This window comes from Arabidopsis thaliana, chromosome 4 (genome assembly GCF_000001735.4).
Source record: "Arabidopsis thaliana chromosome 4, partial sequence".
Taxonomy (NCBI): Eukaryota; Viridiplantae; Streptophyta; class Magnoliopsida; order Brassicales; family Brassicaceae; genus Arabidopsis; species Arabidopsis thaliana.
In genome coordinates, this window is record NC_003075.7 from 9,939,584 (window position 1) to 9,964,616 (window position 25,033).

General features: G+C 34.5%; 5 protein-coding genes and 3 pseudogenes across 14 annotated transcripts; 4 read left to right on the plus strand and 4 right to left on the minus strand.

Annotated features, from left to right (window-relative positions):
* The first annotated feature begins 82 nt into the window (after positions 1-82).
* On the plus strand, positions 83-3,405 carry UBP20 (ubiquitin-specific protease 20). The gene is made up of 8 exons (NM_117899.3): positions 83-852; positions 935-1,055; positions 1,140-1,250; positions 1,359-1,513; positions 1,616-1,945; positions 2,041-2,163; positions 2,256-2,760; positions 2,895-3,405. The coding sequence occupies exons 1-8, from the start codon at positions 331-333 to the stop codon at positions 3,113-3,115; spliced, it is 2,088 nt and encodes a 695-aa protein (NP_567544.1). The 5' UTR covers positions 83-330; the 3' UTR covers positions 3,116-3,405.
* Positions 3,406-6,194: 2,789 nt separating this feature from the next.
* Positions 6,195-8,574, plus strand: AT4G17900 (PLATZ transcription factor family protein). Of its 2 annotated transcripts, none has more exons than NM_117900.5 (4): positions 6,195-6,525; positions 7,110-7,307; positions 7,396-7,614; positions 7,911-8,574. In NM_117900.5, exons 1-4 carry the CDS (start codon positions 6,463-6,465, stop codon positions 8,112-8,114), a joined length of 684 nt encoding a protein of 227 aa, NP_193524.2. In that variant the 5' UTR covers positions 6,195-6,462; the 3' UTR covers positions 8,115-8,574. The 2 variants fall into 2 exon arrangements, with proteins under 2 accessions (NP_193524.2, NP_001319978.1); NM_001341244.1 differs by having other exon boundaries at positions 6,287-7,025; positions 7,911-8,495.
* Positions 8,575-9,122: 548 nt separating this feature from the next.
* Positions 9,123-10,458, minus strand: ATL4H (RING/U-box superfamily protein; the record flags this gene model as incomplete). Of its 2 annotated transcripts, none has more annotated exons than NM_001341245.1 (1): positions 9,123-10,458. In NM_001341245.1, exon 1 carries the CDS (start codon positions 10,278-10,280, stop codon positions 9,270-9,272), a length of 1,011 nt encoding a protein of 336 aa, NP_001329841.1. In that variant the 5' UTR covers positions 10,281-10,458. The 2 variants fall into 2 exon arrangements, with proteins under 2 accessions (NP_001329841.1, NP_001119003.1); NM_001125531.2 differs by having other exon boundaries at positions 9,270-10,237.
* A 591-nt stretch (positions 10,459-11,049) lies between these two features.
* AT4G17908 lies at positions 11,050-11,542 on the plus strand (annotated as a pseudogene). Its single transcript has one exon.
* A 47-nt stretch (positions 11,543-11,589) lies between these two features.
* On the minus strand, positions 11,590-14,653 carry AT4G17910 (transferases, transferring acyl groups; the record flags this gene model as incomplete). Of its 4 annotated transcripts, NM_001341248.1 has the most annotated exons (16): positions 14,321-14,653; positions 14,149-14,212; positions 14,040-14,085; positions 13,836-13,966; positions 13,678-13,754; positions 13,539-13,611; positions 13,369-13,458; positions 13,183-13,256; positions 12,992-13,079; positions 12,784-12,910; positions 12,598-12,702; positions 12,404-12,527; positions 12,272-12,323; positions 12,153-12,197; positions 11,967-12,065; positions 11,739-11,891 (listed from the first exon to the last, which is right to left on the minus strand). In NM_001341248.1, exons 1-16 carry the CDS (start codon positions 14,371-14,373, stop codon positions 11,739-11,741), a joined length of 1,401 nt encoding a protein of 466 aa, NP_001328796.1. In that variant the 5' UTR covers positions 14,374-14,653. The 4 variants fall into 4 exon arrangements, with proteins under 4 accessions (NP_193525.5, NP_001328796.1, NP_001328797.1 ...); NM_117901.6 differs by having other exon boundaries at positions 11,590-11,891; positions 14,040-14,212; NM_001341247.1 differs by having other exon boundaries at positions 14,149-14,653.
* Positions 14,654-18,537: 3,884 nt separating this feature from the next.
* AT4G17914 lies at positions 18,538-19,322 on the plus strand (annotated as a pseudogene). Its single transcript has 2 exons — positions 18,538-18,915; positions 19,004-19,322.
* Positions 19,323-19,398: 76 nt separating this feature from the next.
* Positions 19,399-21,008, minus strand: AT4G17915 (annotated as a pseudogene). 2 transcript variants are annotated; one of them is made up of 2 exons: positions 20,365-21,008; positions 19,399-20,216 (listed from the first exon to the last, which is right to left on the minus strand). The 2 variants fall into 2 exon arrangements; another variant differs by having other exon boundaries at positions 19,399-21,008.
* A 2,459-nt stretch (positions 21,009-23,467) lies between these two features.
* AT4G17920 (RING/U-box superfamily protein) lies at positions 23,468-24,507 on the minus strand (the record flags this gene model as incomplete). Its single annotated transcript, NM_117902.2, has 1 exon — positions 23,468-24,507. One exon carries the CDS (start codon positions 24,505-24,507, stop codon positions 23,638-23,640), a length of 870 nt encoding a protein of 289 aa, NP_193526.1. The 3' UTR covers positions 23,468-23,637.
* Positions 24,508-25,033: the final 526 nt, after the last annotated feature.

Consider the following 25,033-nt stretch of genomic DNA (forward strand, 5'->3'; position numbering starts at 1 on the left):
ACCACCGACCTAGGGGAAAACAAATTTACCGTATCTGGGATAGAATCTCTTCTGTATCATCTCAGATAAAGATTACTACATAAACACACTTTACAGTTTTACGACGCCCAAAATTCAATTCCCGGAGATTAAAAACCCTAAAACAAACACTGGCGATTCGATTTTCCCTCCCAATTCAAATCATCTCTTAATCTTCTTCTTCTCACTATCCTCTCAAATTCGCCGCCGATCTTCCATCAATTTTGATTTCTCGCACCGAAATTTCGACTTTTCATCTCCTATCGACGAAACCCTAATTTTTCACACTCCAGAAATCGAACTTTGACGACGATGTTAATGGCTAAACCCGACGTACCTTCATCGATTTTACCTCGTTCGTCGTCGATACTTCCCAACTCGATCGAAACCCTAGATGAGAACGAGTCGATTGAAGCACAAGTTAATAATGTTCAGTCATTGGCTCTTTCGTCCCCAAATCGAGATCGCAGCGATGATGATGATAATAATAATAATCATGATTCGGTTTCAATTCCGCCTCCGATCTATGATGGGTATAGCTCTTCTTCCTCTGACGAATCCCAGTCCGTTCCTTCTCCTCCGATCAATTTGGATCACGATGATGATGAGTGTCAGATTCCAATCAGGAATACTTCGCAAGCTCTAGACGATATCGACGATGATATCTGGGGCGATGATGATCTCCCAGAGACTCGCAGACCTTGGACTCCTAATGTTTCGCCTGGTTTTGGAAGCGATGATGATGATGACAATGATGATGACAACTCTAAAAATGAACCTCGCAAATCCTTGTTCTATGGTTTCCGGCAAGAACCTGAGCCTGTTACTGGTGTGGTATGTTCTGATTTCGTTTCCAAGTTTTGGTTTTTTAATTTTGGGTTTTGATCTCTGATTACGAATTTGATAATTTTTGTAGGGAGCTGGGCTTTGGAATTTAGGCAACAGTTGTTTCCTTAATTCGGTGTTTCAATGCTTCACTCATACTGTGCCACTTATCGAGAGCCTTCTTTCTTTCAGATATGAAGTTCCATGTCACTGTAAGACTTTTAATGTAGTGTAGCTTTTTGTTCTTATGTTACGTTGTAATGATCTTATCTTATATATTATGTTTGGCTTTGTAGGTGGGAATGAGTTCTTCTGTGTTATAAGGGCTATTCGCTATCACATTGAGGCTGCATTGAGGCCTGAGAGATGTCCAATTGCTCCGTATTTTTTTTTTGACAATCTTAACTGTATCCTTCATCGATTTTTATTTCATAAATTTTCTGAATATATTTGATTTTGGGATTCTCTGATTTTTTTTATGAGATGCATTTTGATTTATCCTTAAGCTGTCACAGATTTTTCACCTGACTTCCAGCGTTATCAACAAGAAGACGCTCATGAGTTTCTGCAAGCATTTTTGGAGAAGTTGGAGATATGTGGTTCGGATCGAACAAGTTTTCGTGGCGATATCACTTCTCAAGATGTCTTTTCTGGTCGTCTCATCAGTGGGGTAAGTAGTTTAAACTTTTATACACTTGGTCAAGTGTCAAAGCTATTTCGGTATGAGTTTCAGTTGTTTTTTTTGTAAACATGTACGCATTTCTGTTTTCAGCTACGTTGCTGCAACTGTGACTACGTCTCCGAGACATATGAAAAGTCAGTTGGGTTGAGTTTGGAAATTGAGGATGTGGATACCCTTGGAAGTGCACTAGAATCCTTTACCCGTGTGGAGAAACTTGATGAGCAATTGACATGCGACAACTGTAATGAAAAAGTTTCAAAGGAGAAGCAACTGTTGCTTGATAAGCTCCCTTTGGTTGCCACTTTCCATTTGAAGAGATTCAAGAATAATGGGTTATATATGGAGAAGATCTATAAGCATGTCAAGATCCCATTAGAGATAGACTTGCAGCCATATATGAGGAATATCCAGGAAAACGAAGTATGTGAAACTTGCAGTAAACTATCTTATATCTTTCTTTTACTCAAAATTTTGTATTTACACTTTGAGACCCACTTCATTTCTTTATTTGTCAGGTTTCTACAAAATACCATCTTTATGCTCTGGTGGAACATTTTGGGTATTCAGTAGCTTATGGACATTACTCCTCCTATGTGAGATCAGCTCCTAAGATATGGCATCACTTTGATGATTCGAAGGTGATGTTTTTAGTAATTCTACTCGATCCGGGTGGTTTAATATATGATTTCCATAAATAAAGTTTTCCTTTTTGTGCTTTTGACAACCGCAGGTCACTAGAATAGATGAAGATATGGTGCTATCACAGGATTCGTATATTCTTTTTTATGCACGAGAAGGAACTCGCTGGTTTTCTAGTGTCTATGAAGAGATGCAGCCATTGGTTGAAGCGAGTTTACTAAATTCGTCCCCAAAGTCTGTGCTTGATTCCTCTACTAACGGGGAGTGTTTATCAGAGATCAGTTATGAGAATGGCGATAAAGCAAGCAAACCCTGCGATTCTGCTGGAGTGTGTAACCAACATGTCAAGACGAAAGAAGATTTTGTTTCCCTCTCTAATGATGATGTGTTTCTATCAGCAGAGTCTTCTAGTGGCGAGGAGTCTCCTATGGGAGAGCTTTTGGACCCGCTTGATCCTGATGATTCTTACAGTCCATGCACTGAGAAAGAATCAGATTCTTGTTTAGCCATTGAAAGAGCTACCATTCGTGATGATTTTTTTCCTCTGCTCCTGGATCAAAATCAAGAGTCGTCGACGTCGTCTCCAAAACTGCAAGGTACTTCTATTCTCTGATTACAGGACAGATTGTTGAAACTTTTGAACCGAGTTTTATGTTTTATTCGCATCAATGTTGACTTATGGAGTTCGGTTCCTTACTTGGCGGTGTATGTGTGTGTGGTGATTCTGCAGAAAGAACTTTTGAAATGCAGCTCTTGCAAATGGAAGAAACCACAAAGAGCCAAGAACCTTGGAAGCAGCCATTATCATCAATAAGCAATATCGCAGATTCCATGGAAGCAGAATTTGTGTATGGAGACCTCATGAAGAAACCTTCACCTCGTGCTAGAGAGTTGTTGGATCAAGCCATTTCTACAAATGGTTCTCCTCCCAAAAAGTTAAAAACAACATGAAAATGTGATCTGCTTCTGGACACAGAGAGGTATCATGTCGACTTTCTTGATCGCTAGCTACAAACTTCTTCTAGGTGTTATAATTGACTTTGATTTAGACTAAATCAGGCTTTAATCGTTTTTGTTTCGTGCATACTAGTAGTTCTGGTGCTTTTGACTTGGTTAAGCAAGGATTAAGAATCTAATAAAGCTTTAGATTCTGTTATTGGTTTTTGCTTCTTTTTCTCCGACCATTGATTCACCTCTTTTTGTTCGAACCTGAAAACCCCAAGTCCTGAGACCATTAAGACTAGAGAGCTTTGTGGTTTAAATGTGTTGACACATTTTCAAAGATCACTGGAACTCGACGGAACATCAAGTGAAATGTGAATAACCGATAATTCAATTGAAATGAAAACCGACCGGTTTGGTTCCGCTCATATTGACTTCTTGATTTAGTACTTTACTAATAAACCAAGTGAGCGATTTACTACTAATCATGTTAAGTACAGTTGTCAGTAAATATCTGAAGATTAGTGGACTATAAGTCTATTATGAGTCTTAAGATAATATACAATTTATATAGAGTAAAAAACTTGAAGATTAGTGGACTATGATAACATATACATTACATACATGTCTATATCTCGATTTTTGTTTGTTTTCAACTGAAGAGAGAAATAAATAAAGTGTTTCTATCGAATGTCCTCGAAGATGCGAAGTAAATACTAATTCTATGATGTTTATCGTCGACTGAGTCTAGTCTTGTTTCGTTTTTATGGTTGATTAATTTAATACAAATTTCGGAAAAAATTAATAAAGAGAGAACAAAGAAAAAAGATGATAAGAAGCGGGTCCATACACCGGGTCAGATTTGGCGTGCCGTGTCCAAAGTGCTTCAATTTTGACTAAACCATTCGATTTTTCTTTTTATTTTTTAGTATTTTTTTTTTTTTAGTTTTATCGTCAATGAAAATAACTCGTGTTTATATGTTCTTACTTCTTAAACTTTTTCCTCACAATTTTATCATGAGTTAAACTTAACGGAACATGAATTACTATATCGTATATGTGAGCATGCGTAATGTGAATTACATTTGTATTTATCCCAAAATTAGGATGAATTGCTATAATGTAGTAGGGATTAACAAAATTAACAAAGGAAACACAAGTTATCAAAGTGAAAAACAAATGTGGATTTGGTAATATCAAGGTCAAGTGGCGTCCTTTTTCAAAGTCAATGGACAATAAATCGCATGTAAGACTTGTGTGTTCCTATTCAAATGACTGCATACGTTTTTCAAAATTGTCACAAAACTTATCACCAATACAAGATTTATAGTATCAATAGTATGTTTCATCTTTTCTATTTAAGAAAAAAACAAACAAATTGGTATCTTCATCCATCTACCATCATGCATGACAAATGAATAAAAGCTGTTGTTATCATATGACGTCTATAGAATGCATATTATATGTCTCCCTTTTATTTTATTTCCTTGTCGTCATTCTTTTATTTTATTATACTACATTATATGCATTTAAACATATATTAAAGACACACATTATATGATTCATAAGGTAGAAACAATTATTTATCATTCATCGGGCCAACAAATTCTATATCCGCATGAAACACGGAAGTCTAAATTTAACAACGCAATGAGTAGACTCTTGTATAAATGAATTTCAACAAATAATTCCATGTTTCACCTATCAGAGATTTAGAACAAAACACAAACTGTTGTAAGAACAGAAAAAAAGTGTTAGTTAAAATTTGAATTCAAATGTGACATTACGTTTAGGCTTTATGAAACTAATTGTACTTTCATTTCAGATGAGACATGACAGCGATATTCATAAAAGTTTTGCTGAATTAAATTATGTGTATAGTATGATTTTATATAATCAAAGGACATGAGTTTAAAATGGAATTTCCTTTTCAAGTGATGCATATTGGAATAGTTAGTACTGACTTTGCAATGTTAATTTACCTAATTAATTAGAACAACAACCAAACGCAAGCACTAATAAACAAAAGGGTGTGTTATCTATATAATAACCCATCTTTTGACCTAAATTTCTGCATTAATTTTCTCTTTAATAATTTAACAAGTGATAAACAAGTACACATGGATTAGGTTATTATGTCCAATTCATGAGCTTGTCTCCGCTTATTGCTCGCTTTAAAAGCTATAACAATGGAATCTAATTATTGATATCATCCATCTTCTTATTATATACAAATACACACCAATAATAATGAGAACAAAGTATAAAGTGCGATTCACACTTGTTCCAACTCATTCTTATGCACATATAATAGAAATAACATATAAACAAACACGCACATATACACTAATTTTCCATAAAACGAAATTTACAAGTAAAAATGAAATTTTCTTTTTCAACAGTCAAGTTATTTGAAAACATTACGTCATTCATATTATATATAATTTTTTTTGGTGAGATATCTATCATTGATGTTATATTACAACAGTTTAAAACTATTTAACCATAAAAGTTACATGAATACATATACACGTCTTAGCTATTCTAGTAATTTTAATATTTTGAACAAGCAAAATAAGTTTTTTTAAAAATAGAGGAAAAATAGAGAGACCACCTGATAAAACACTTATAATGGGATTCTAAAGGATAGAGATGAGATGTCAAAAGACTCAATACTACAATAATGGAGCAATAGTTTTCTCCACTTGGCTAATATAATATCTAACACAAAAAAAACTTCCCACAATTTTTTTTTGTTTTTGCTAAAGGTAAACACATTTCCATATTATTACTAAACTTTATTTTATACATAAATGCAATGTGTATTTAAACCAAGAATAATGTTGTGCTCTAAGATTATGTAACGAAAAAAAAAATCTAGTTATATATATATATATATAATGATTTATTTCTATATAATATCTTATAACATTGCAAAATATTAATTTATAAACATATAAAATATTAAATCTTGATAAACCGGAAATAAATATTATTTTGCAAGTGAGATTACATAATTTGAAGATTTTTTTGTAGAGTGAATATGGGAAAAATATATAGAGATTCTCTCTATTGGTAATTGGTATATTATGAGAAAGATATTGATTTTTTTTAATTTTAAGTTTGATTAAAGATATTGTAAACATTTATATAATTAAAAAAAAAAGAGAAGGAAAGAGGAAGGAGGTTGGGTTGGTCGACTTTGCTAAGATAAGAGAAGAGAGACTGACTCTCTCTCTCTCTAACTCTTCATTCTTCTCTCTTTTACCTTCTCTCCAAGAAATCTTCACTTTCTCTCTAGAAAAAAGTTGGAAGCTGACTCGATAAAGACTCTCTTTTTCTTCTTCTTCCTGCAAATGGCGATCGAGGATCAAGAGAACACAATCCGTGAAATCAAACCTAAGAACAGAAGAATCATGGTACTTTTTTAAAACAATACTCTGTTTCTATGTTACTTCTTCTCTGCTCTGTTCTTCAAATGTGCAATGGTTTCTATGTGTTTTAGCTTCTGGGTTTGGGGTTTTTGATTGAATTTGAAAGTTAAAACCTTGAAAATGGTGAAAAGTTGTTGTTTTTTTTCTTTTCAATTTAAAATGGGTTCTTCATTGAAGTGCTCTGTTTTCTTTTTTTGTATACCTAACAAAAAGATTTGATTTTTTTTTTTGATTTTGAAGAATCAGAACAATGCTCGATTCCGTTAGTTAAATTTTACTTTATTTGGTGTCACGAATTGGTACAATATGCTTTTTTCATTAGATACCAAATTATATACTTTTAAACTCTTAGAAATCCAGTGAAATAGTGAGCACGAATCTGAAAAAGATAAATGGAACAGAATCAAATTTCAAACTTCTATCACAAGATTAATTCAATGAATTGAAATGAAGGTTTAAGAGTTATGTCTCAATGTTCTCTTGAGGTATATGTTGATAATATACCAAATGGTAATGTTGATTAATGATATAGATGATGAATATTGATTAATCTTTTGTTTTGTGTGTAGGGAGCTGGTGGTCCGGAGGAAGAGGAGAACCGGTGGCCGCCATGGTTGAAACCTTTGCTTAAAGAGCAATTCTTTGTTCATTGCAAGTTTCATGGAGACTCTCATAAGAGTGAATGCAATATGTATTGCTTAGACTGCACCAATGGCCCACTTTGCTCTCTTTGTCTTGCTCATCACAAGGATCATCGCACCATTCAGGTAATGTCTTGATCTTGATTGTTATTTTATACTTGTGTCTCTTGCTTCTTGTTGAGGTTTTGAGATTGTCTTGATTGGTTTTTGGCAGATAAGGAGATCTTCTTATCATGATGTTATAAGGGTGAATGAGATACAAAAGTATCTTGATATAGGTGGGATCCAAACCTATGTGATCAATAGTGCTAAAGTCGTCTTCCTGAATGAGAGGCCTCAGCCTAGGCCTGGGAAAGGAGTGACCAATACCTGCAAGGTTTGCTATCGTAGCCTCGTTGATGATAGCTTCCGCTTCTGCTCTCTTGGCTGCAAGGTACATTTCCAATACTACCAAATAGAATAAACTTTGGTATTTGGTTGACACTTTTGATTCCCTCTTTACACGTTTCATATAGCAAATCAGGTCTCACACAGCTTCACCTAACATTTGCTTGCATTTTTGGTAAATTCAATTCCTTTTTAACCGCATGAAGAAAAGATCAAAACTTTTGAAATGGGTCATCCTGAAATCTGATATATGTTTTACAGTTTCACCTAACTTCTCCTTGCATTTCAGTAAACTCTTTTCTGATACTTACTTTCTCTATGTTTTTGGGAAATGAAATCAAGATTGCTGGAACATCAAGAGGCTTTGAAAAGGGAAGGGAGAACCTGCTAATGGAAACAGAGGATTCAAGTAGCAGCATTGCAATTGGGAAGAACATTACAAATCTCCAGAGTTTCAGCCCATCAACACCTCCACTTACTACATCTAGTAACTGCAGAATCGTCAAGCGAAGAAAGGGAATTCCTCACCGATCTCCAATGGGATAAGAACCGAGATTACACACAGGTTTTAGCTAATACAGAGGCTTCTTCTGTCTCTTATCTTTCCTCGTATACCAAAAGAAATGGTCTTTTGCTTGTGTTAGCAAAAAAAGAAAGGCCTTAAGTTAGGTTTTGTTGTCCTACTACTTGGGCAAATATGTGAATATGTAATGTGCTTTGTATATGATGCAAAAAGGGTAGAAATGGAAATATAGGGGTTTTAGTGGGCTAAAAGTAAGAATAAAAACAAAATTAGTTTTTGGTTTTCATTTATGTATGCATGGTGTAAATTTGGTTTGGTTAGGTGCATACATGGATCTTGAATAATGAATAATAACAATAAATTAATAATGAGAATACCTACCTTTGTGTATTTTTTGCGATTTTAAGAAAATATTATGATTCATTTCAAAGGGTTTTGGTTGGACTTGCAAAGTTGGAATAAAGATTTTTGGCTCTAACCAATAATAACATATGGTTCTTAGTTGAAAAAAATATAATTGGTGTTGTGATGATAAATTTATTTAAATTTTTATTCGTTATAGATGATATATTAATTCTCATGGGCCATTGTGTTGGAAAGCAATTTGGTGGGGAAGGTCTAATTTGCTTTCTCTTCTAACTTTCTTGAGAAGGGAACCATTATTTGGAAATTGAAATAAGCATTGACAGAGAGAAGAATATATGTTTTTCCTCAAAGAGTTTTGATTTTTTTTAGTTATTTCTCAATTAGTATAATTATATGGAACGAACCTTTTAAAAAAGAAGATAGATAAATTGATTGTTTTTAACGTCTAATGTTGTAGAGTGTAGACAAACGTTCTAAACCCAATGGGCGGATGAAAAGAAAATGATCTAACATAGAAAACTTTGGTAATTAACGATAAAAAAGACCCTGTACATGTTTATTTAATTAGTAGTAAATATATAAAAATAGAAGAAAAATAAATCCAGTTGTATGTGAATGTGATGATTTTAACTCTATATAATATCAAAATGTATACTAATTAAGATGATGAAAAAAATATATAAAGACAACGAAAATTAAAACCTCTAAACTAAGATGATGTTTGATGTATATATGTATGTATGTATAAATTTCTCAAAGTGTAAATACAATAATATATGTTTCCGAAGAAAAGATAATGTAAAGAAAACTAATTAAGGACATATGTTTAGGGATCTTCTAGTCCTTCCTTGAGTCCCAAGAACCAAGCCACCACTTGAGAATGATCTTTTCAAGTCTACAAGTTTCTCTCTGTTTCCATTTTCAAGATCATAATTTCCCTCTTCCTCTTCTCCGTCCCTGCTTATCCGCAGAACAATATCCGCGGCCGAGAACCAACTTGGATGATGAGAACTAATCGAAACACTAACCTCTTCACGATGATCATCAACGACTACATTTCCTTCTGCTGATCCAACATTGCTCGTAAACCGATCAAGATTCATCACCACAACATGATGTTCAGGTTGTTGAGTGGTAGGGACGATGATCTTAGCCCGACAAAGCGGACAGTTTGAGTGAGATTTGAGCCACCGATCGATACAAACGACATGAAAGGTGTGGTTGCATTTAGGTAATAACCTTAAGCTCTCGTCTTCGTTAAACTCTCCAAGACATATTGAACAATCCGTACCGTTGATCTTGAAACCGTTTTGATGCTTTTTTAACTTGAAGAAACCGATCTTTTTTATGAGAGTATCATCTAAGCCGGCGGTTGAAGACTCAAGAGCAAAAGGATCGTCTTGGTCTCCTCTTTCCGGCGAGTTAACGTCGAGAATTATATCCGATCTTCCGGATTCTGAGGCAGCTTCATTGGTGGTGTCGTTGGCGCAATACTTTGAGACAAGAGTGTAGTAAGCTGCCAAGAGAAAGGCAGTTGCAAATATTCCAAAAATAGCAATGACAAGAGGGGAGAGATTGGGGTTTGATGCAACGCCATCGTTTAGGAATTGTTCATAAGAAATTGGTGGTGGAGAGAAGTTGATGTAAGTACACCATTGAGGACAAAATGTGGAACATAAGCCTTGAGTACAATCTCTTGGGTTTATGTATTGATTCCAAGCACTAGGATTTGGATCAGACTCCATGAAAGAGGAAAGACAAAAGAAAAATAAAATCCTTGAGGGATTAATCAAAGATTGTGTTACATTGATAAGTGTATTCATTCATATATGATAATCCATTTCGTAGCATCAAAGAGATAAGAATTTGTTTATATATGTGATGAATGTAGTTTATAGATGTGGAATGTACCAAAACTTGATATTTTATAATAGATAATAGAGATTCTTGCTGGTACATGAGAAGCTAATTTGCTCTGATTATTATTTATCTCCTTACTTTTTTGTTCTTTTTATGTGACTTTAACTTTGTTCTTTAGCTTCTTCTTTTTTTCTTTTCTTTTTCTTTTGATGATAGAATTGGCTTGTTGACTAAGATATTGAATGGGGTACGTAAATATGTTAGCTTTTAATTATTTTGATGTCATATTCTGTTTGAAGGATCTGTAATAATAGTGTTGATTTAGACATCTCATAACATAATCCTAAGTTTAACCTGTCTGAGTTTGACCGAAAGCGTCTTGGGTTTGGGCAGTTGCAAGCATGGTCCGCATGGTGTAGTTTATATCTCGAGTTATGTTGGAAAGTTGTGATATGCGGCAAGAGTGGAACATACCTTGAGTAATGTTCAATCTCTCTTGCACTATGAGTCTATGACTCTAGGCTAGGGTCATGGTTGTACAACACTCCTTTAGTTCAAAAAAAAAAACACTCCTTTAATTATGAATAACCTTTAACAAAGGAAAAGAAAAGAAGAAGATAACAAACAAAATTCGAAGAAACTAATTGCGTATAGAGGAGGATTTAGATAGAACTATGGGGAATTTACTTTCTCAACTCTCTAGATGCGACACTTTTGTTTTTATTGGTATATATCGACGAATTTAGACTCATGGAGCCCTGAGCAGTTTAGGACAATGATATTTGGTGGCAACAACATTGCTCAGGTGTTCTTCAAGCAACATGGATGGATCGATGGTAGCAAAATCGATGCTGATTTGTATAGGGAGATTCTTGCTACAGAAGCCATTGCAGAAGATACTACTTGTCAACCAGAAGCATCTAATGTGGTTTCTTCTGCTGTCAAGGAAGAGTTATACTGATGCCACTTCTTAGCCATGTTGCTCCACCAAAGTCATCATCAAGTAAATCAAGCTTCAGCTCGTCGATAGTTCAAGTAAGCCCGTGTGTTTTAGTGACAGCTTCGGTCTAACTAGTGACAGTCATCTTTGAACTAATTAGATTATTAGGTCGAAGAATCCGATGAAGCAAGAAAGAAGTTCTCAAACACGGTCTATTTCTTCTGCAGTTTTTTGGGGATAAGTACAATTTTCTGATCTTGAATCAAAAACTACCCTTGAGGAGTTCTTGGTAAGTCTTATTGCGATAAAATAAAAGTCGACACTTTTTATGTGAAAAAAATACTCATCACGGCAAAACTTTCATACACAGAAGAAAGATTCATACTTCACAAAACTGTCTTTAACTTCTCTGCTCATATGCCACACAATCATATCAGAATCCAAAGCTAGTGTCAGTTTAGATGTTGTGAGCTATTTTTTTTTACCAGAACTTTAACCGGAAACCGGAGAAATGAATGGTTCCGATAATAGCAGATAAAGCAAAGGCGTAAGCGGTTAATATCAGAAGAGAAGAGAATGGAGAAGCAAAGATGGTATCTACGGTGAGGTTCACCATTCCTGTAACAAGGTTTGCCTGTAAAAAAGGGGAAATATGATATCAGATCAAAGAGGGATCCATTGTGGAGAAATCAGTTGATAAGAGACTTACAAGCAGAAAGGTTGCTAACAGATTTTGGTCAATTGCTTCTTCAAGTGATGAAAGCTTGTTCAGAGGTATGTAACTAGACAGCATAAATATCCCCAACGCCTGGAAATAAAAGCAGAGACGAATCAAATCTCAAATCACAAAGACAAAGTCTTCACCATTATGATCAATTCTTAACTATAAAGAGACCTGAAGATCTTGCGCAAGCACCCAAGTAACGTAAGGCATGTTACACTGTAGAATATAAAAACAGCTTCAAACGTTATTGTCCCTTTAAATGGTTTTGAGCTATAAGTGAGTATCATTACCGTTCGACGGGAGATCCTCTCAACGTAGTTGTCAAAAAGTATAGTTACAATCCTGAGACAAACATACATAATATATGCGCATGAGTATCTTATCATAATGAGATCGTATGTTCTATAACCGCTTGTTTTTACCATAAGAGAAGAGAAACGAGAAAGACTCTAGCGATTGAGCTTGTGGTGCTTCGAATATTTGTATGTTTTCCGTAAAAGAGACGATAACCTAAGTGAACGCCAAGAAGGTACATGCCCCAATAACCTGGATCAAAACAAAGTTAGATGAGGAAGAACCAAAAGAGAGTAGTAAATAAACCAAGTCAAAATCTTACCAAGAATGCTATATACTCCTTCCTTGTTTTTGCTGATAATGTCAGTTCCTCTTTCGTCCGAAAGCAAATATGTGTTCAGTCCACTAAGCAACCAAGTTTGGTACCCTGAGAACCATGGAAGTTGAAGATAGTTAGGTTTCACTATCTTGTAATTAAGAAAGAAGAGAAAGTGAAACTGAAATATACCTGCAAGAACAGCGAAACCTAGGAGTCCACAGTACTTGGCTGGTATGTTAACAAACGATGTGAGAATTGATATGGCTGCAAGTGTGAAAAAGAAATTCCAGTGTACTCCATATTCCGTAACGTGGACCTGCATATAGTTGATAACCAACGATATTAAGATTTTGTAAAACGAGAAGTATTTAAGGCAGAAACGCAAAAGCTTCTTTACCTGATAATCCACACCTGAAGTGGTAACAAGACGAATAAACCCGAGTAATAGCAATGGAGCGGTTGCTTTAATTCCAGTTATCCAGTTTCTGAAGAAATGCAAGTAAAAATTGGACTGAGTTTACATAATGCTGAACTAGTAACAAAGCTTCACAAAATGGATAATGGAGTTTCAAAGGGGAATCCACAAACCCTGATGAGACGTCTCTAGCTTGCCGAGAAACAACAGCATTAGCCAACACAAAAGAGCCAACCCCAAGATCCATCTGTTTTCATTTCAAGTTGTAATATACATACAAACACAAAGTTACTAACTGCTTTAAGAAGGAACAACATTAATATAGACAAAAAAAATGAGATTAGACATTGTAAACATACCAAGCTAGTACCATAAGTCTCTGTCTTGGCATACCTTCTGGGAAAGATAGTAAAGTCAACAGCCAAGATACACAAGCATGTAATAAGCATCTACAAGGAAAAGATCATTCAGAGTAGATGGAAGATAAAAGCAGAGTTGGCTTAAACTAAAACTAAGCAGTGTCATATACCAGAGCAACTCTATAAGAAGATACACTTGCTCTAAACGAGAGAGACTGTCCTCTCTGCAACCCTGAAAAAGATCTAGTTATAAAACCTTAAGTTAGCTAAAGTTAAACCCTTAACTAACAAATGACTTACAAGTTATACCTTTTGGCAGTCACAGAAAGAATCAGTACCAACAACGACAACAAGCCTGTCCCATGATAAACCCATTCTGATAGAACCTGTAATATATAAGTTTTGGTGATCATCAGAGAACATTAAAAGTAGGCACTGGTGAGTCAAAAAGTTTGAAGAGAGCGTACAGTGAAAAAGAGGAGCATGGGGAAGACAATGAAGATGAAATCCAATGATATGGCAGCCTTCCAATTTCTGGAAATAACAATTTTCTCATCGTCGTTTTTCTTCGATGTAACGGATTTAACACCATTGTTATCTATAACAAACAAGTGAACATCTTTAGCACTAATCGAACAAAAGTTACATCACTCACTTCAAAAAGCACTCACCAATTTTACAGTGGAAGCCAATGGAGTATCGTAATAGAACCAAGAGCTGAAACAAGAGAAACGTCATTATTATCAGGAATTGAGCTAAACTGAGTCAAAAGAAACTTACAGGGACAATGGTCAATAGTGCTGCGATTTCCAGAATTGAAGATCCATCGAGATTGCTCACAAATCTGTCAAAAGTCAATTTGAACAAAAAAACCTTGAGGAATCACAAATTCTAAAAGTCTGACGAATGAGAGGTCATTGAGAGAGTAAACAAAAAGAGAGAAGCTTTTTACTGTTCTTTGAGATGTTTGTTTGGATTTAGAGTCTGCTTTGGTACAGAATCCATCAAAACTCGGAGATCAAAAAAAGTTGTAAACTTCGAACAGTCGTTCTCGTTGATCAACTATATAGATTTAGTTTGGTTTGGATCACGAACCGGCCGGTTTAATCAAAATAATCTCAGATTGCTTTTGTTATTGTTACGAATCTATGCTCGATTTCACATTAAACCAAACATGGACTCACTAATCTGCATCAAACGAACCACGTTCTATTCTACCATCATTTTGGAAAATCTATTCTGAGTACCATCCATTTATTCTGAGTACCACTCGGCCATGTGTAATTACATCTCTCTCCTTAATGAATAACTGAGGGAGAATTCAAAATAAAGAGTAAATCATTTAGTAAAAAAAAAAAAAAAAAAAACGGTCGTTGCTCCCGCGATTCTCTCCGACGACTTCGGACGTGATTTTTTCCGACTTCGCCGCCGGCGACTTGAGCTCCGATTTCGCCGGCGATTTGAGCTCTAATTTTACCGGCGAGTTAGCTTCCAATATCGCCGTAGCTTCCAAGCCGATAATCTGCTCCCAAAGTGAGCTTCCTCTTCAACGGCAAAAGTAAATCCGATCTCGTTTTGATTTGTAGATTAATGTGAATTTCTTGTTGGAGTTAGTTGTTCATAACATAAAATTGTTGTATTGTTCATTCTGGGCTGTTTTATCGTTTTGAATCAGAGAGTTTAGTGAGTGTTCAATCGAAATTTATGATTTGTGAAACCCAGAATTGACGAACTGGGACAAATGGTAAAACTTAGATATCATAGTATAAGCGGTACAAATGTTTTATTGAGATACAATAGGACAGGTGGTACAAATGGTATTAGTGAGTTATAATATAGGTATAATTATATCTAAATCTAAACGATTACGTAATTGTGTTTTTATAATTTATTTGTAATTACAGGAGACGATGAAGAACAAGCACACATTCATACAATTTGACAATGGGTATTATTCAGAAGAGCATGAGTGGATTTCAAACAATTCTTTAAGCGGTGTATTGTTGAGGACGTCAAAGGTAACATACTCTATGTTAGTAGAAAAGATATGCAAGAAGATTGGAATAGATGAAACCTCAAGGAAGGTAAAATTGAGTTATATTCTATGCACATCTCAGAGAGAGACATCTATTGTAGATGATGATGACTTTTTAGGTTATCTAATGGTAGTGAATGCTAAGGGAATTAGACCAGCTTTGAACGTGGAGGTAGTAAATAAAGAATCTGAGAGGGTGAAACAAATTTCAAGGGTAAAGGGAAGAAGTTCAGTTGGTGTTAATTATGAGGAGTTGAATGTTTGTACCGTGTACTTGTGCTGTATGTACTATTGCTTTATGTATTATGTCTTCATTTTTAAGTACTTTGGAATTTTCTTAAGTATTGTGTTGTTATGTCTGTACCGTGTACTTGTGCCGTCTGAACTATTGCTTCATTTTTAAGTATTTTGGAATTTTGTTAAGTGTTATTATGTATGTACCTTGTACTTGTACCGTATGTACTAGTTTTTTCATGTTTATCTCTTACAATAAAACCCCTCCTATATATATAAGAAAGAATTATACTTTTAATATTATTTCTTTTTACTTAAATTTGCTTTAATTTAATTTAATTTAAATATTTTTATTACATCAAAAATATGGGTTTTTGTATGAAAAACTATCCAGTTTATGGGTTTTTGTATGAAAAATACACCTCTCTTTACTTTTAATTAAAACTATAATTTCTAATATATTAAATAACAATTTTTAAGAAACTGTATTTTTAATATATTTTTACTATTTATGAGACAAATACAGTTTATTTATTTTATCTACTAAAATATGATATTATTAAAAAGGAGGTAATTTTTTAATTTTTCTCATAATTATAAAGAAAAACTTATCATACTTGGAAAATCTTTCTATACATTGTTCTGGAACATTTATTAATCACTTATACTAATTATCATACAATCTAAAAAACAATTGAACATATTATACTCATCAATTCAGAAAACACTTCTTACATTATATGGTATGCATTGTATCATGTTGGATCATCTTGACATAAACATGGCAAAACACATATATTTGTACAAATTATATAACTATAACATTATATCTTATTATTAAACATATTATATCATTTGTCCAACTATAAGTTAATTCCCTTAATGAAGTCCAACTCTAAATACTAAAACTTCCACAAAGTACAAATAAATTGAGTACCGGACAACTGAATAACTTATGGCACAACTACGGCTAATGCGCAGTATTTTGTCTGGGCCCGCATTCCACTTTTATTACCATAATAACTATTGTGTGTTCACACTATGCGTTCACACTATGTGTTCACACTATGTATTTCAATTTCAATTCAAAGAATTTTTCTCATTAAATTACAAAATTTTCTCTCTCTTTCTTTATTTCCTTCTTCTCCTTTCTTCTCTCGAAAACTTTTCTTCTCTCCTTCTCTCTTTTCTGACGACGAACTTCCGCCGACGAACAACACGACGAACCTCCGCCGACGCCGAATCTTTCTCATATCCCGCCAGATCCAAGTTCTCTGGTAAGTTTTGGGTTGGATTGAAAAGAAATTAGGGTTTTGATTTCCCTATACACTACTTTCAATATTCAAACACAATTTACAGAAATAACCATTTACCTCAGATTCTTCTTCTTCTTCCCCTTCTTTTTCCTCTTCTTCAGGGTTTTCTTCCATCCCCTGAGACTGCATTGGTTCCACATTATCACCTTCCTGAAAATTCATACACAACCATAAAATTAATATTTCGCGTTATCTCAGACCAATATTATAAACTTTTCTCAGAATCCAATTTTCTAATGCAAATCAATGTATGATTGATCACGTATAAATCCATGCATGCACCAATCAAACAAACCAATACATTAAGTTGTACTCATTGTTTTCTAGTTGTCCTTATACACTACTTTCATATTCAAACACAATTTACAGAAATAACCATTTACCTCAGATTATTCTTCTTCTTCCCCTTCTTTTTCCTCTTCTTTAGGGTTTTTTTCCATCCCCTGAGACTGCATTGGTTCCTCATCATCAACTTCCTGAAAATTCATACACAACCATAAAATTAATATTTCGCTGTACTACTTGTACTAGTTATCTCAGAACAACATTATCAACTTTTCTCAGAATTCAATTTTCTAATGCAACCCAATGTATGATTAATCACGTATATCCATGCACCAATTACATAGACCTATACTATTAACTTGTACTCATTGTTTTCTAGTTGTCCCTAAACACTATATCAATATTCACACAAAATTTTCATAAATTTGTATATACCTCAGAAATATTTTCTTCTTCCGGTTCGTTAAGGTTTTCCGGAGACTCTTGTTCACAGTTTTCGTCTTCAAATTTGTTTTCCTCTGCCACTTCTTCACGGTTCATATCCGCTTCACGGATGATCGTGACCCTCTCGTCTTCACTTTCACTCGAACTAGGAGTGACTAACCTTACACGACCCATGATTACCTTGCAAAACCACTCAACAATCAAGGAAACCGTTCAAATCAACACAACGAAAACACTCAAAAATCAAAAACCGTTCCAATCTACACTTACAATTTGGAACGCCGGCGGTTTGGAACGACGACGGTTTGGAACAGCACCGGTCACGGCGGAATTGCAACGGCGGTTAAACGGAATTGCAAAGTGGATGTCGACAATTTTGATTTTGTAAAATGTTACTTAGGTTAAAAAAATTCAAGAAATCGTTTGGTGAAGAAGCAGAGATGAAACCGGTGACGGTGAACTGGTCGGAAAAAGAAAGCGACGAAAATTTTCGAGAATCGCCGGAACAAATCGCCGTTTAGGTTAATCGGAGAAGAAAGCGACAATTTTGATTTTTGAAAAAAATTACTTAGATTAAAAACTGACGATTTGGGGGAAAACCCAGTTACAGTGGAGCTATCCGTCTACATGTGGTTGGGTCATGTAGTTTTCCTAAAGTAACAAGGTTATTTGGTAAAATCCCTCTATTTCTCTACTTAAAAATAAATCAAAAAAAAATTGATTTATTTGGATGGCAGAATAGAATTTTTTTTTCCGAATCATGGCAGAATAGAAATTCTTCCGCATCAAACAATAAGCATAAAGAAAGAACACACACAACCTTTTTGTTTTGTATGTTTATTCGTATAAGATCAACGAGTTTAGACTCATGGAGCCCTGAGCAGCTTAGGGCAATGATGTTTGGTGGCAACTACCGTGCTCAGGTGTTCTTCAAGCAACATGGATGGACCGATGGTGGCAAAATCGAAGCTAAGTATACTTCGAGAGCTGCTGATTTGTATAGGCAGATTCTTGCTAAGGAAGTTGCTGAAGCCAATGCACTAGATACTACTACTGATGGGGTTTCTGCTTATGCTGTCAAAGGAAGATGTACCTCCTAAATATGAAGATACCAGTGACACTTCGTCGCCTATAGCCTCTGATACAGTTGTGCCTAGTACGTTTGAGAAACCTGTTGGTATTAAAAGGGCAGGACAAACTGGTGGTCTTGGTGCTAGGAAGCTTATTACTAAGGTAAGTCTTGGGTTGTTATTTGGAGCATTTACGTTTCCGTTCTCTTGTTCAGATTCTAAGATTGGACTTTGTTTCTGGTAATATATAGCCAAAGGAGAATCTATATGAGCAGAAACCGGAAGAAGTCTCACCGGTCAGTCCTGCTGCATCTTCAACTGATAACGGCGGAAGCAAATCATCAGCTGGTTCATCATCTGCTTCTCGGTTTGAGTACAATGACCACTTTTCAAGATAACTCAAGCATTCCTAAACCTCTTACTCTGGTTTAGGAATTGTTCAGAATTCAGAGGTAAAGAGATCTAAACTTTCTTCAGTCCTTGTCGTTTGATCAAACTACAGAGATTTCATTTGGTTTGATCACAACCGGATAGTTCAATTGGTAGGTTCTGTTCATCAGATTTTATCCGGTTCAGAGAGACCTCTTGAATGTTAAAGAATCAAGACTTTTATTCTATTTCATGATACATAAGTACATTACAGTTTTACTTCAAAACTTTTGAATGTAAGGATATCGTTAGGAATTCCCAACCAGGGTCAGTTTCATTTCGGCCTTCGCCTTCCTCGCTTCACCGTAACATCCAGACATCCGTAAACCCGACAAAACCGCTCGTCTCGCCGATGTCGGAATCTTAATTCCTTTATTGTAACACGACAATAGCAGCTTTGAAGCACAAACAAACCTCATGTCTTTACAAAGATTATGCACAACAGAGGTGTAAGTATACTCATCTTTCACTTCCATCGACTCAAAATATCTCATCGCCCGGTCCACATGACCCGCTTTACACAATCCATCAACCAAACAGTTACAAGTCACGAGATTCAATCCAATCCCCATCTCTCCCATACTTACAAAATGCTCCTCAGCTCTTCTCGTCTGTCCTGTCCTTAACAAACCATTAACTATAATCGTGTGTGTATACTCATCCGCTTTCATTCCTCTCCGCTCTATCTCTCCTAACAAATCATCGACCGCATCCAAATTCCCGTCTTTAAAATACAGATTCAACAATGTGTTATACGAAACAATGTCATGTCTCCTACCTTTCCTAACTAACTCTTGCATATACTCATAAGCCTCTTTCGTTCTACCCGTCTTAATCAAAGCACTAACAACCGCGAAGTACGCATACCCATCATAAGTGTACCCTTCTCTTTTCATCTCTAAGAACAACTGAAGCCCTCTTCTAATCCTCCTGGTCTTAAAATATAGCTTCAGGATTGTAGTATATGTAACAGCATTCGGAGTGTAACCTGATTTCTTCAGCTCCGTTAGCATCCATTTCGCAGTACCGACTCTCCTGGATTTACAAAGCCCGTTGATAAGAATGTTATAAGTCATAAGCTCCGGTTTAAACCTACTCTGCATCTCTTTAAAAAGCTCTAGAGCATTGTCTATATAACCACACTTGCATAAAGCATCAAGAAGAACATTGTAAGTATCAGGACCTGGATTTAGCCCAGCGAGCTGAAGATCCTTATAAAGAACCCGAAACGCTTCTTCGTGTTTCCCTAGCTTAAAATAACAACACATCAAAGTATTGTAACTCCACAAATCAGGATAAATTCCCCACTCAAGCATTTCGTCGAACAGGTAGAGGACATGATCTAACATAAGCCGTCTAGCTGCTCCGGCGATTAAAGAATTATACGTAGCTACGTCTGGTCTAATTCCGGCGTCTCTCATACGACGAGTCACAGCGTAAGCTTCTTCTATACCAACGAATCGACAATAGCCACTGATCAGTGTGTTGTAAGTGACGACATCAGGATCAACACCTAATCTGATTCCGTCAATGATTAAAGACTCAGCTTTCTCTAATTTCCGGAATTTGCAGAGTGAATCAACGCAAATGTTTAATAACCTCGTTGATAATCCGGTGAAATTCACCAACCCACGAACCATTCTATTGGATTAATCCGAATTATCATAGAAGAATGGTGGAAGGAGTAAGATTTGGAGATTAATTCGTGACATAGGATTTGATAAACAGAGAAAATGGTAGAAATTTTGATAATTCAGATGCAGATCTCGGCGAAGAATGTGATCGGCATCGGAAAAATGTGAACTTTTCGAAACAAAATTGTTTTCTCTTTGAAGCAGCAATCTGAGAGGGGTTTTACAAGAAGAACAGTCTTCAACTTCCAAGTTCATTATATTTCATAATAAACCCCTAAGTTTTTGTTTTAATCAAAGTAAGCCCTAAGTTATAAATGTTAACATATACACCAACAAATAAAATTCTTTCGAGTCTTTTAAGTGTTATAACAAAGGATGAAAAAAAAAAAATAGACCAAGAGAATGAAAACTTGAAAGAATGTAGCAAAATTTCAAACCATGCATGCTTGCTTGTTATTTTGCAAATCAAAGCGACAAGAATTATTGAAAAGGCTTAAAACATGCAAATGCAGATTTCTTTATTAGAACCAAAACTAAATAAATGAATAAAAACAGAAACATTATGTTATTCAATTTTTATTTTTTTTTATAATTCAAACTTGGCTTATTCAAATTAGATTAGAATACTCTATAATCTAAACAATAACTGATATTAACAAAACAAAAAATCGAGATAGGTTAGGTAAATTCATCCGAGTAAAACACACAAAATATAAAGGGATATTTTGAAAACTATCTTGTTTTTGAGTTTTCATTTGAAAAATACATCTTTCTCTATTATTAATAAAAAAATATAATTCTTAATATGTTAGATGACCGTTTTATCCGGATTTAAAATAAAAGCTATTTTCTTAATAAATTAAAACGAAATTCGAAATTTAGAAGAAACAAATTAAAATAAAATAAATTTGAATTCTTAATTATGTTTTTAACTATTTTTTGAGATAAAGATTTATTTATTTTAGATATTTAAAATTTTAACCAAAATAATGTCGAAAAATATTGTAAAGTACTTAATAAAACTTATTTGCTTTTTTCTTGGACAAAATTTTGTTTAAAAATATTCAAGATAAGAATTAATTTTGACTTTTTCAATATTTTTTCAACTATTTCTGAGATAAAGACTTTGTTTATTTTATTTGTTAAATTTTAATAAAATAATATTTTAAAATATTTTAAAAAGTCTATCACTTAGTAAAGTTTATTTTTTACTTTTTCGACAAAATTTTGTTTAAAAATATTTAAGATAATAATTGTTTAAATTTTAATGAGACTATCTTAGTAATTTTGTATATTAAAAATTAATTGTTTAAAAAGAAAAAAGGAGAGGGTATTTTCCAAATGAAAACTCAAAAATAGGACATTTTTCCAAATTTACTCAAATATAAATGCAAAACAATTCGTTCAAACATAACACATGTGAAACAAGATTAATTATCGTAAAGAAAAAGGTAAAACAAGAGTGATAAAGATATTTAATTTAATTTTTAACATGTTGGACTAAAAGTTTAAATGTTGCGGCGGAGGTTGCGGTGGCAGAGATAAATGAATTATTGTAGATATTACGGTGGCCGCAGAGCAATATTGCCACGAAGATGGAAGCGACGACCAGAACAAAAAAAAATATTCAATTAAGGTAACTTAACAGTAGACCAATCGAGACCAAACCACATATTAGCGAGGTTACGTCAAGTTTCCTTACTACATTTGTATGGCCTCGATACCTGTAGAAAGGATAAAGAAGCTTGCCCAAAGTACCAGAGAGAGCATAATCGCCATGTTGAAACCATTTTCGCTCATAGTTTTATTGGGATGTGCGAAACGGCGGGAAAATCATTTTACTTTTAGAGAACGGCAGGAGAAAATGCATAACACGAAAACGCCAAAGATTGCTCTTCATTTATTTTTATTCTAACAAATCTAGTTTTTATTTTTATTAACATATCTATAGAATTGAAACCTAACATTTTTTATAATAATTATATATCTTTTTGGAAATTGAAAATTTTGAAAGAACTATATTTACAAGATAACAAGCAAAACCAAAGCAAAACATAGTAATATATTTTTTAAATATGTAACAATAAGTAGGTTATAGATTATAATTTCTTAAAATATAATCTATAACCTACTTATTGTTACATTTTTGAATAAAAATATAAATATTTTTCATCTTCGTATTTCTCTTCAACCAGATGGACGATCTTGTTCATTTCATGTTTATCTATTATCTATCACATTAAGCTTTTCATGTCATCTATTATAAAATAACTCATGCATAAATCTTTAATCTATTCTAAATTTTTTATATTATTATGTAAAATTAGATTAGTTTATATTAAGTATGTAATCAATTTTCATTCATTTTTTTTTAACTTTTTAGCAATTTAAATTTATCATATGTTGGAATATTTAGTGTTTTATTCAGGATGAATCATGTGTTGGAATAACAGTAAATATTTCTTCTTTTTTTGAAGAACAAGGATAACAGTAAATAGTTCAGAATTACTTTTTACCATAGAATTGGTTCATCTCTTTCAAATCTAGTTTTTGTTCTGCAAATAAATTTGATTTGAACGCAAGGAAAGACTCACAACTCACAAGGCTTCCTTTTGTAGGGTTAATCACTCACAAATCTGGTTTAGCATTACAAAATAAATTGTCCGTTCTTATTATTAAACTCCGGAAATAAAAGAAATAAATTCACTAATATTTCTAATTAGCATCTTCACAAAATTCACTACCTACAACATCTATAACCAATACAACAACAAGAAAAAAAAAATCTAATTGCCAAAAAAAAGTGTATAATTATTTCTTCTTCAATTTTTAGATTGCGTTTGACCAGAGACTTCACCAAACCGGCGATGATCATATCCTCTGTTTCTAATAAGTTCAGCGAACGTAACACAACTCTCTGTCTGGCTATGTCCTCTCGTGACCTTAATCTTTACATGTTCTGGTAATCTCAATGTATACTTATCTTCTTCCTCCGGTTTATTTCTCACTATCGAGTGTCCCGTAGAATGCGATCTAGAGAATTTCTCCGGCAAGTTTTGTTCCTTTTTGATGCTACTGGTCTGTCCTGAAGATGGCCAAGTATCAATCTGTGTTGTTGTCTGCTGACGATGATGATCGTCTTCTTCGTCGTCGCTTGTTTCTTGAATCACATCTATGATCATCTCATCGACAGTAGGCTTGGTGTTTTCCGGTGGCGGAGGAGGATCAAGATCCCGACGACAAACAGGGCAAGTTCTGTGAGATTCGAACCAGAGATCGATGCATTCTTGGTGGAACACGTGGTAGCATGTTGTCAAGAGACGTAGCACGTGATCTCCGTCGAATTCGAGAAGACAAATGGCGCATTCGAGGCCGTATTTCTCTTCCCGGAGATCTTTAACGGAGGAGTAAGGAAAAGTGGGAAATGAGTTAATGATTCGAAGTTCAAGGCCGGGATTTACCGGTGGAGCTTCCGGTTGCTGGAGGGGATTGTCGGATACGGTGTCTCCGCCGTGGTGGAGACGCCAAGCTTGCACCATTGTGTCGAGGAAACACTTGCAAAAATAGAGAGTGAAGAAACCGATGAAGAAGAAAACGAGGAGGATTACGGTGAGGATCACCGTGAGAGGCGGTGTAACGTAATGTTGTTGCGGAGGTTGCGGTGCCAGAGGTGAAGGAATTATTGTCGACATTACGGTGGCCGGAGACTGAATATCTCCGCCGTGAGACTTCTCATATACCAAAAAAAAACAAGAAAGCGAGAGACAAGAGAAATTCACTTATTTCAAAGGTTATTTTAATTATTAGAGTTCAGTTTTATTTGGTATAGTGTGTGGAAAATGTGTGTTTGGTGTGAGAGAAAGAGTGTTAGGAAGTTTTGGTTACTAAAAATAAAAAGTGTGTTTTGGGTTTGGTTATGTTTGTTTGGTTTGTTTGCTTAATGCTATAGCATTGAACGAGTCGTCTGTGACATTTGTTTAACGTTAAGCCACTTCGTCCTTAAAAATAGTTAAGTTTTTTTTCTTTTTCTTTGGTTTTAATAGTATATAAGTCTCGTTTCTAACAAGCAATAATTAGGATTTAGGTTCATGACACATTTCGGCTAATGGCTTTTCTTTCCTTATATATACACAATTCATCAAGGTATAAGGATGTTTTGAATATACTTGTTTGGTATGATCGGTATACTTCATAAATCAACTGATCATCAAAAACTCT